Here is an 11,592-nt window from a genome sequence, read left to right on the forward strand (position 1 = left end):
ACAACACCAAGGGATTATGAAGAAGTAATAAATATTCCTGTAACTACCGTATATTGCACAAAGTTTAAAAATTCTTCAAAAGATACGCCACCTCTTTGCTAATGAACAGAGATAGTAGAAGAACACAGTATTTTTGTTTTAAATATTGCTTTCAATATGTAACAAACAGTATGCTTGTGCATAACTGAGAGATTTACACTACACACATGTAGGTATACGTACACACACGCACGGCACGCTAGTCCTACAGGTTGCCGCTTCCACCAACGGTTACTTTACAGGATGGACTCAGTGGATAATAGTTCTCCAGTCAGACAGTTGGAAAACACAGTACAGCTGGATTCATATTTCAGCTACTGTTTGTACATTCATTTTAATGCTCAGGAAAATATATATTTTATTTTATTAAGTTTTGCTGCAAAACAAAAACAAAAATTAAATCCCTTTTTCTCACACCTTAATTATTACTATTTATTTTCTTTACACTTTGATTGGAGTATTTAACACCTGCCTTTGGCATTATGGATAGAAAGCTCAGGAGTCTCTGAACACATGGTGGTGCTAAAAAAAAAATGGAAGAAGAGTGTCACTTAGAGGTTAGAAATATTTGTTGTAACAACGTATTTTCTCCACTCAGTGTTCACTACTTTATCTCTAAGGCACACACTCTGTCTTTAGGACCTCATTACATCCAGATTTGCCTCTGCCAGTCCCAGTTCTCGTTGAGCCCATCAGCACTGGTTCAGAGAGCGTGCTGTCTGAGGACACTACCTCCCTACCACGGACAGGCAGCTGGGAGAGCTCACGCCACGACTGATCTCCTCCGGTATCTCCTCCTGTGAAGTGCAAGCGCACGCTTTGCCACTGCCTGCCGAGGTAGAAGGTACATCCTCCTACAGCATCTCCTCTCAGAGCAACGCGAGGCTGCAAATCCAACACTGCCGGGCACGAGACACGATGCAGTCGCTGGGGCTGGACGCTGTCGAAAACATCTGCATACAGATGTCTATTCGCCTCTGGCCTGGAAGCCTCTTACGCCTTCAGCAGACAGGTCGGTGTTCTTGAATTCAGGTGTTTTTGATGGATCAGCAGCACAGGGTGAGGGGGCTGCGGGCCCTCAAGCACCGCTCCTTGGCTTTATGACACTGAAGTGGACTCCCTCCACCTCCATCCAAGTCACATCCGTTACCTGCTTCCCTCTCTTCCAGGATGGCTTTGCAGGGAGCCAAACACACCAGCCCGACTAGCACTTCTCATCTAAAACGCAAAGAAAAAGGAAGAAAAGGAGGGATGTGGGGATGGGAAGGGAAGCAAGCGCATCCTTAGACAAAGATCTGAATCCTCTCCCGGATAGCCTGCCGGCAGATGGGGCAGACGGTAAGGGCTGTGCTGCAGTCTGGGCAAGAGCCGTGTCCACACTGGAAGACCAGTTTGATTTGGTCATCGATGCAAATGGGGCAGGTGATGCGCTCTTCCATCTGCCGGTAGCGGTTCTGCAGCTCCTCCATGAGCTTCCTCTGATCGGTGGATTCCGAGCTGGGGCTGCACTCCACCTCGGTGCTGTCTGTAGGGACGGGAAGAGGGTTAGTCACCACGTGCTCTGCCTCATGCAGCGTCTCTTTCACTAGGCTCTGCCCTCAAGAGCAGCAATTAGTTCAGACTAAACTCTCTTCACTGAGCCTTATCCAGGGATTCCTCAAAGAAAAAGCCTGAGATGATGCTTTTTACAGACTGGCCACTGTTGCTGCTTGCCTCTGTTTAGCTGCTCAGCCAGCTTGTGTGTGCCTGGTTTTGTTTGAGGTTTTTTTTTTTTGTTTTTCTTTTAAAGGAAACAAAACACTGGCTGAACTGTCCTGCCTTGGTGTTCTGGAATATGCTGCCGCTACCTTCAAGGAAAAGCATTCAAAGCTGGTTGTGATGTTCTGCCACGCTAGTCCGGGAATCCTTACAGGGCTACAAGTACTATGTTCTCTCAACCTCCTGCTCACATTTGGGATGCAAATTTCTGGTCAAGTCTTTCAGGACACACATGGTAAACCAAGAAGAAATCATTTGACATCACTTATGTTGATTTTTGCGTATATGAAGCTGCACAAATAGAGTCATTTGGTCAACTCTGTGAAAGAACCCCAAATCCTGGACAACTGCCAGTTTAGGTAATAGACCCCTGGTTTCAGCCTAACACAACCCACTGTTCATCTTCTGCTGCTCAACCTTTGATTAGGCAGCTTTACACTTTAATATAGATGTCCCTGTCCCAACTTTCCGGAACTAGTTGCACTTCAGTGGTGCAAGAAGTGATTTCAAATCCATAAAGGTGAAGCAAGTTTGGGGATGGGGAGCTTGCTAAAGGCAAACACTGCAGACATCACTGGTCGGGAAGTCCTGCTGAGATTTTCGGAGACCTTGATGTTCCTCCTCCAGTGGAATTCTGCATGCAAATGTCTAACTGAGAATTCTCACCATTATTTTCTTGCCAGTCTGTAGCAAAGACAAATGCTCCTGCCTACTGCCAGGTAAGCTTGCTATTTTTTGCATTATGGAGTTCCAAAGAGGATTTCTGTCTCTGCCAGCTGTGTATGCGCAATGCCACGTGACAGATTCTTGGTTCTCTGCTTTTGTGCAGGCATCAAGTCACAATATTACAGCCTGACTCCAACAAAGGAGTCCACAGTGAACAGCAGGACATGCAATTCATTCTCATGGGCGCTTGCCCTAGGAGTGATCTTGGCTAGAAAGACATCAGCTCTCACAACTGCTATGGAAAAAGCTTCAGTGGGCAACCTGCGTGAATCCTCAGGCAAGTGCAAACCTGCTCCTAGCTTGCTGACACGCATAACATCGCTCACTCTGGATGCTGAGTAACGTGGAGAGAACACAATCTGTTTAAAACTGGGCTAAAGAGCTTTATCAAAACAATCCAGCTCAGTGACTCCTCTAAAGGTGGTCAAATGCAACAGGTACCTCCCACCCCCCCCCCCCCCAAAAAAAAAGTAAAAAGAAAACAAAATAACAACAAAAAAACCCCCAACTCCCTCTTTATGCTTATTTCACTGAAAAACACTGATGCTGCTGTGCAGGAGCCTTCCCACAGCACTGAACAGTGAGAACAGCAAACATACCTTGTTTCAGTTTTTTGGTTATTGTCACTTGACATTTGATGCACTTCTTCATTCTCCTGGAGCACTCTACCAGGGATGACACAAGAAGAGATCACAATTAAGCCCAGTGATGCCAGAATCAAGAACAAGATCAAGAACATCAGCTCTGAACAACCTGAGACCTCCCTGGATGATTACGAGGTTGATTCCACAGCACTGAAATAAGGACACGACCTTGTTTTGAGCTGTGTCCTCATCTCTTGGTTTAGTCTTTGCTACACCAGTAGCAAACACAACACTGAGAGTCCTCAATGCTCTGTGCAACTGGAACTGCTGCACTGGGGATCAAACCAGCCCTTTGCTCCGAGGGAAGAGGATGCAGCTGTGGCGCACAGTCCTCACCAAATTCCCTGGGGTCAGACTGAGTGCCTTGCAAGGTAACAAACTTGCTGACACATTTGAGCAGGCTGCCATTAAAACAATGGAAACAAAACTGAAACCAGTAACAAAAGCCAGAGAAGAGGGAAATCCTTCTCAGGAGGTTTTTCAGGGATAAAGCACTGCCAGCTAGAACTGAAACATCTGGCTTTCCTTCTGAATTATCCAGGGCATCTATAACCCCAGCAAAGCTGCCTGGGGTCCCACTCAGAAGGCAGTCCAAACACTCTGTGATTTTCATAGATAGATTTGGACATCTTATCTCAGATGGTGGTGCTGAGATCAGGCTGGGGTTGTTTCAAGACATGAACAGCACAATAGCTTTGTGTCTAAACATAGCTTGAGTTACGAGAGTCCAGCTAGGGAAGCTTTGTGCCGGAATATGAAAGAAAAATTAAAGAAAAAAAAAAAAGAAAAAAAAAACAGAACAGACTTACCTTCACACACAATACTGTGCTGGCATGGGAAGAAATGGATGAGCAGGGCCAGCTCTGAGCAGACCAGGCACTCTGTGGGGACTGCGACGCTGGAGACACTAAGGTTGGTCATTGTGTTGGGGGTGGTGTGCACGCGGCGAAGGCTGCAGGTGATGGTTGAGCTGTCTGAAGAAACCTGCTGTTCCCTGCAACCATGAACATGTAATAAAATTTGAGCCACATACTCGAGGTCCTCTTTCAGCAACCAGATAAAATCATACTGATCCCTGGCAAGCACTCCACGTGGAGACAGAGCAGCAGATGCTCAGGTAGCATAAACGGGTGAACCTTCATTGCCCTAGGGGAACCAGCTCAGCCCCTGGGAGCTGGGATTCTGACTGGATCTATCTAAAAAGAAAGGAAAAGAGCAGCCATGACTAATATTTACACAAGTTGAAACTGCTCTTCTGGATGGCAGCAGTCGGGTATTGACAGCACAATCATCTGCTGCGTGGACTCAGCTTTGAGAAGCTCCTGCCAGCTGGTCATCTGGTAGCCCACTCTTTTGTTGCACTTTTTCTCTGCTTAGCCTTTAAATATCTATAACTGCAGAATCCAATGAAAGTAAAACAGACCCCTGAATTGCTCTGCAAGAGAGAAGTTGCTCTTGGCTTCAATGGCCAGTCTCAGACTGCCTCAGGGCTCTCCAAGTCAAGAGAGCAGTATTAATCTGCTTTTCCCAACTCTTTCAAATGGCAGCGTGCACCCTTAAAGAAGCCCTCCAGAAACAGCAACAAGCTCCCGATAAAACAGGAGGTGCTCAGACTGACATCCAAAGAGTTTCAAAGATGCTCCATCCCTCCTGGAACAGCAGCTGCAGGCACTGAGCCCACAGTGCTGTGGGAGCACTCTGCATTTTGCAAGGAAGTGTACTGTGGTTAGTGTCCAGAGGACATGGTTTACCTGAATTTCTGTGAGAAGTCTTTGACAATCTGGACAATCCTTCCATCTGTAATGAGGTCCAAAGGAGACTTTCCCCGATGATTTGCATAATTAATATCTGCTCCTTCTTGTGCTAAGTAACACGCAATTGCAGTTCCAACATTCAGCTCTACATTTCCAAGAAAGCCAGAAGCCTGCAGCTAAAAGATGTTGAGAAACACTCTGTTAGTAGAAGTTTCTGTTACATGGCTTCAATCTGTATCAAGTTTTAAGTCTTAATCCTTGTACTTATAAGTTGAAAGGGCAATGTAACATTCTTTTTTTGAAACACAAAAAGATTCTTCAGCATGTAGAAAGCAGATTCAAATCTTTCATTCCAGAAACAAGAGTGGGCCACTCGGTTTGCACTGCAAATCTGGTGTGTGCACATGTTGGCATTTATATGAATGGCAGAATAATTCCAGAAACAAGAGTGGTCCACTGGGTTTGCACTGCAAATCTGGTGTGTGTACATGTTGGCATTTATATGAATGGCAGAACACTTTGAAGGGCTGATTCAATATCTTTGCCAAAAAGACAGACTAAGCTTCCAGTCCTTGGCATATCATGCACTGATTTCCAGATCTAAGGCCCTTCCTGAAAGGCCTTCTATATCCATGAGCACAGAGTAACCCAGTGAAATCCAGTTCAGGCTTTGGAACACTGTGGCCTTTATCCTTCAGCCCAATCTGTCTCACCTCTGGCACTCTGCTCTACATCTGCAGATAACTGGGGTGTTTGTGGTTAGCTATTCTCCTATTTTCCATGCCATCAGACAGAGATGAATTGTTGTGGTTCTGGGGCATGAATTAAACCCGAGACTCTTGGCTCTGCAACTGGATTCATGACCTTTCCCATGTCAAGAAAGAAGCGCACAACGCTCATAAAAATATTGGGTTAGATGGTATGCATTGTTGTCTGACTATGTGAAGTTTCATGCTATAAATTCAAGCGAGGCCTCAGAGGACCTACTCTTGCTTTCCCACAAGCAAGAAGGTTTGTTTCCATGCTCCTGATCTGGACCGGCTTTACACAACTTCCCTGCCTTCCTCTGCCCCCTTAGATCCAACTATCTGCTGTTGATTCTAACATCAAGCATTTTCCAGCCCTTGGTGCTGGTATTTCTCCTACTCCCAGCTCACCTTGGAAAGGAGGGACAACCCCATCTCCCCTTCACGCTTCTCCATCATGACGGCCATTAGCTGCTGCCGTTCCAAGGCGATGTGCATGGCTGTGTCCCCATCCTCATCTTCAGCGTTGACATCGCTGCCTTCGCTCACCAGCAGCTGCACCATCCCCACGTGTCCCTGGATGACAGCCAGGTGCAGCGGGGTCTGGTTGCGGTTGTTCTTGAGGTTGACATCACAGCGACCCTGGAAGAGAAGAATTGCATCAGAGCTGCTGAGTTTGGCTGCAGAACACAGATCTACACACTCCTTAACGAACAGTTCCAACCCACTTTGTTCTAGCCCGCAAGATACCCTTCTCTTCCACTGCCAGTGCCAAAGGAAAACACCCTCGGGAATGCCAACCCCTGTTCTCTAACGTCTGGCAAACAATGCCAGCTCTCCAGAGACAGAGACATTCTCATGAGTCCCAGGCATTAACTCCATCATGCTCAGGCAACATCAGGGTTTGGGAGTGGGACAGATGGAAGTCTCTGCTGGTGGTGGTCTTGTTTTGTTTCTTACCTCTTTGATGAGAATTTCTGCCACTTCTTTGTGATTATTGAGAGCAGCGAGGTGCAGGGCAGTGAAGCCATCTTCCTTTTTGGAGTCAACCAGCTGCCGAGCTCTTGCTAGAATCTTCTTTATGGCTCTAGAGTGTTGGAGGTTAACAGAGATGGCAGAGTTACTTTATCAGGAAGGAAAACAATGCAAAGAGACAACCCTGCCTCTTCTGCTCAGCAGTTACGAATGTTCATGCTTTAATAGGCAGCACCACGAGCTGGCCCCTGTAGTGCAGAGCACTCCCTCTATCTCACAGATTGAATTACAAGAATAAAACAAAAGCCCACAGTTATCATTTAATAAAGTAGGGTAAACTCAGAGTGCTATGAAAATAATGAGCAGATTTATCCTTGGAAGAATTCCAGAGGTTCTCAGTTAGACACCAGTGTTTTTCAAGTACTGTTTACTACATGCCGTCTCCTGTCCTTCCATGTGTGAACCCAAATATCTAACGAAACTACCCAGAAGCAGACAGATTCCCTAGCCAAGCTAGAGAGCTATGAGAAAGATGGGATGGGGAAAGCAGGCAGCAGTGTCCTGTGAATGCATGAAGAAGGGATATCCCCAGCCATATCTAAACCCAAGAAACATATAACCAGCCATTTCCTTCCTAGCTATCTAGAACTATCTTCTTACTGTTAAGGCAGCAAGCATGAGTTAACATCTACAAAAGCAGTAAAAATGGAAAAAGGTCACTTACAGCTTGTTGCCTTTTAGAGCAGCATAGTGGAGCAGGTTGAAGCCTTGACAATTCTGGACGGTGAAGTCTATGTTGGGTACTTCAGTGAGAATCTCAATAACAACTTTGTAATCTGCTGTGATAGCATAGTGCAGGGGGGTGTCTCCTTGGGAATCCTGGACAAGGATACAAAAGCAGAGTAGATGTTACCGACCTCAGAGTGTCAGATGAAACAGCTCACCCTGAGGGACAGACAGAGCGTTACTGGATCGAGCTGAGTAGACTCAGATGATGAAGGGGCTGACCCGAACCTCGAATTTCAGAGTCCTGAAGTTAGAGGAATACTTCCTCTGTGCAATGCACAGTAATGCATTTAAAGAGAATGACCTTCAAATTCTACAAAGCAACAAATGGTGTAAGACAGACACACCTCCTCACCTCAAAAAAAAACCCCAAAAAACAAACAAACAAAAAAACCCCAAACACACACCCCTACATCCCACAAAACTTACTGGGAGGTTGACATCACAGTTTAGCTCACACAGGGTCCGCACCACCTCGGTGAATCCTTGGCTGACAGCAACATACAACGCTGTGCACTTTGCATTGTTTAACAGGTCTGCACTGGCTCCTTTACTAATAAGCACCCGGGCAACCTCTGCCTGGTTTCTGATTTAAAAGCAAGGAGTAAAACAGATTAGATTCAATCTTGTGCAGACAGTAGTAAATTCCTCTTCCTTGCAAGGCAACAGAACTTCTTGGGTTTTGTATCCTCGTGACCTCATCCCACCTCCCCTTAGTATTGAAAACAAAATAAAACACCACAACCAAACCTTCCTAACCTGTACTCTAGAACCTGCTCTCTCTTTGCTTTAAATCAACAGGAATCTCCTGCTCTTAATGATGAATTCTGCCCTGGTAACTAACAACACAATTCAACCTTTTATCTTGCTCTGGAAAACATATGCACTTACAGAAACCAACCAACCAAACTAATCCCATCCACCCGTCCCTCTGAAAAAAATCTAATCACCAAAACCTCCTTATCGCTTGTTTTCGTTCCCCCCCAAAATTTCTAACACGGAAACGGACCTGACCATGGGGTTAAGTTAGCACGCTGAGAAATGCACCTGTGGCCCTGAAACTCAAAGGCCAATTTCTAACGCAAAGTAAAATCAGAGAAAAGCCCCCATCAGCCACACCCCCTTCATACAGACCACCCATTTATATCTAGAAATGTCCTTTTGCAGCTCTTTAGGTCTTCTGTCAGAGACAGCCAGAAGAAAGATATCCCACCCGAAAGCAGCGTAGTGCAGCGCCGTATCCCCCTCCTCATCCCGCAGGTTGACAGCAGCGTGTGCCTGCAGCAAAATCTTCACAACATCCACGTGCCCCTGATAGGAGGCGATCTGCAGAGCCGTTCTACCCTGGTTCTTTGCGTCGACCTGCAGAAAGGGCAGAGACACAGCAGCTTGGTTAGGAAAGACCTTGCCTCGTGTCCAGGCCTCAGCTCCGTTCCAGAGCACGCCTAGCAGGATGGAAGGCACTAGGGCAGAGCAGCTGCAGGCTCAGAAATGCTAAACGGAATCCGTGTCCTGTTGGCTCCGCTTTATGTACGTCAACTCCAAGGCTGCCCTTGTCCCAGAATATTTCTAAAGGGGAAGGGGACAGCACATTTAGTTAAAAAGGGAGAAGAGAGTGAACGGAGCTGGAAGCCAGGGCTCTAATTGCAGCTCTGATGCCAAATCCCTCTCTGCCTGCAAGCAGAATACTTCCTGACATCTCTGCCAACAATTCCTTTCCTAACAGGAAAATGTGCGAGGAGAGGTAATGAGCTTTGCACAAGGCTCTGAAGATGCCAAGTCCCCATTGTTCTGTGTTACTCCAGCTACTTCCCTGGGCACAATGGCTGGAGGGTGTATCACAGTGCTGAAGTGCTGCAATGAGAATTAAAGGGACTGAAGAACAAAGAGAGGCTGTATGAAAGGCAAAAAAAAAGAAAAAGCAGCTATTGAAATCAGCGAGAGGCTAAGGAGATGAGCTGAAGGAGCTAGCAAAACCTCAGCAGACTGGCAAGGAGAAAAAAAGGTTTTTTTTTCCCCTTGCTTCTATGCAGCAGCCAGGAGAGCCGACGGGCAAGACTTCCCTTGATCGACTCAAAATGATGGGCGAGTCATTTAGGCAAGGAGGCATTGTGTTATTCTGCCGTGTACATGAGACAGACAATGCTGATAAGCTGGAAAGGCCCTGGCAAGCAATTCCAACTTGCAATACTCAGTGAGCCTCAAATCCAGCCTCCTCTTGCTGTATATAAACAACAGTCTAATAGGATATCCTAACTGATTTATTAATATGAGAACAGAAATAGAATATAGAATAGAAATCTAATAAAAATAACTAATAACATAATGGATTCCTGACTCCTGGCACCTTCTTAGATGGGACAAATTCCATAATTACAGGTATTTGTCTATTCCTCCCATCTCCAGAGGCCCCATTAACTTCGTAAATAAAGATCTAGAATAAATATCAGGCAACTAACCACTAAATGAGCTTCACAGGGGTTCCTAAAAAATAATTTTCCTTGTTCACCCATCCAGCTGTTCCCAGCCAGCCATGCAGACACAGCCTCAACAAAACTTATTTTTGTTACTAATGGTTTCCAAGGCCACTGCTAAAATACTTTGTTTTCTGGTTCTCCTTTTTTAACCTGCTTAGAAACCCTGCACCCCTCACTGAGCGAGGCTGAGCCTTCAAACAGGCAGCTTGAAAGAGCCGTGATTCGAGTGGATGTGATCCTAACAGTCTGGCACTCTGCAAGCACAGAAATTGTTCAGCAACAAGGCAAGCCCAGTTCCCTGCTCCAGTCAGACGTGAGATAAGACACTGCACGCACATGCACAGCATCAGGATCTGGGCAGCTTTTCTCCGTCCCGATTCCAACAATACCATTCTGCAAGGTCATCTAAGGACAGCTACATTCAGCCAGACACAACCCACGGCTTTCTTTTTGAACAGGCTAGACACTTGGACATCTTGCGACTGTTTTCATATAAATACCTCTCCCTCTAATTCTACAGGTGCAGTGTCCATACAGGAAATCTGGGAAAAGCCAGCTTTGCAAACACGCTCCAAGGACTTAACTCTAGCTCAGATTTAATGCCACAAACTAGGGCCATAAAATATGCACATTTAACATACAAATTCAATCCTAAATTGCAGCAAAATATTTGGAACAATACTAGGTCTGAAAAATCTATTATTTTTCTCTCATTCTTTTCCCCACTTGACTACAAAACTTCACGCAGTATTTTAAAGAACAGCAACAAAAAGTAACCATTCGGCATGTCTTCAGGACTTGCCTTGTCTGGGTACTTCTGAAGGAGCTCCCGAACTTTAGCTGCGTTGTTGAGTGCTGCACAAATGACCAGGCACCCCGCATGCTCCGACTCTGTCTTCTGGGAGAGCAGTTTCTCCAGTACAGTAATTAAAGTACCTGGCAGGAATGAGAAACAGCCACAGGTTAAGAGGTTTAAGACCCCTCCCCATGGCAAAATAAAGAAAAGAGCAGGTCTGTCCTCTCTCCCTCCTGATCCTGACATGTAAAAGAAACAAGTATGGCAAGGCTACAAAATTTTTATGAGATGTACAAAACAGACAAAATCCCCTCTACACGTCCTGTGATCCCAAATTCAATTTCAGGGTGGGCTGGGCAAAATAACCGTTGATTTGACAACACTTCCACACAAGGACCTGGGAACATATCACAGGCATTCAAGAACTAGTATCCTCCTGCAGGAAATGCAGCAGGACAGGACAAGAAATTGAGACAGACCAAGGCAGAAGCAACTACTGAACCTAGGGCAGCGCTACTGTCAGCATTCCCGAGTCCTAAATTCTGCATTTTCCTGTTAAGGCCAGCTTTGCTTCCCACAGCTTGGCTTTGGAGCTCCGTCCAAGGAAGAACAGGCAGCTGGAGTTGAACACTGCCCAAAGCGCATTGCTGTTGTGACAGCGGAGCAACCATTCACAAATCCTGACAGATCAGACAACTCCGTTCTCACTGACTCACTTTTTGATTCCTTTGCGTTCTCCGTTGTCATGAGGTTTGCCTCCTCCTCCCTCTGGTAGGCTGTCAGGCACGCCGGGTTAAACGTCCAGGACTGCCCTCCAACCGACACTCGCAGATCGCCGTCCCCGTACACTTTGATCACTTTGCCGATGTGCCCTAGGGTCTGCAAGGGAAA

The 11,592-nt window shown here is 46.1% G+C and overlaps 1 protein-coding gene across 1 annotated transcript in view; it reads right to left on the reverse strand.

Annotated features, from left to right (window-relative positions):
• Positions 1-300: 300 nt before the first annotated feature.
• MIB2 (mindbomb E3 ubiquitin protein ligase 2) overlaps positions 301-11,592 on the reverse strand; it is a 25,994-nt gene continuing 14,702 nt past the window's right edge. Inside the window, exons 8-18 of the mRNA XM_010085633.1 lie at positions 11,418-11,580; positions 10,708-10,841; positions 8,642-8,790; positions 7,858-8,014; positions 7,367-7,521; positions 6,628-6,754; positions 6,079-6,309; positions 4,919-5,097; positions 3,977-4,161; positions 3,123-3,188; positions 301-1,564 (exon numbers count right to left, since the gene is read on the reverse strand). Coding sequence (XP_010083935.1) covers positions 1,323-1,564; positions 3,123-3,188; positions 3,977-4,161; positions 4,919-5,097; positions 6,079-6,309; positions 6,628-6,754; positions 7,367-7,521; positions 7,858-8,014; positions 8,642-8,790; positions 10,708-10,841; positions 11,418-11,580 — 1,788 coding nt within the window. The 3' untranslated portion in view covers positions 301-1,322. The remainder of the gene's footprint in view (positions 1,565-3,122; positions 3,189-3,976; positions 4,162-4,918; positions 5,098-6,078; positions 6,310-6,627; positions 6,755-7,366; positions 7,522-7,857; positions 8,015-8,641; positions 8,791-10,707; positions 10,842-11,417; positions 11,581-11,592) is intronic.

The sequence above is a fragment of the Pterocles gutturalis genome, unplaced genomic scaffold (genome assembly GCF_000699245.1).
Source record: "Pterocles gutturalis isolate BGI_N339 unplaced genomic scaffold, ASM69924v1 scaffold15930, whole genome shotgun sequence".
NCBI lineage: Eukaryota > Metazoa > Chordata > Aves > Pterocliformes > Pteroclidae > Pterocles > Pterocles gutturalis.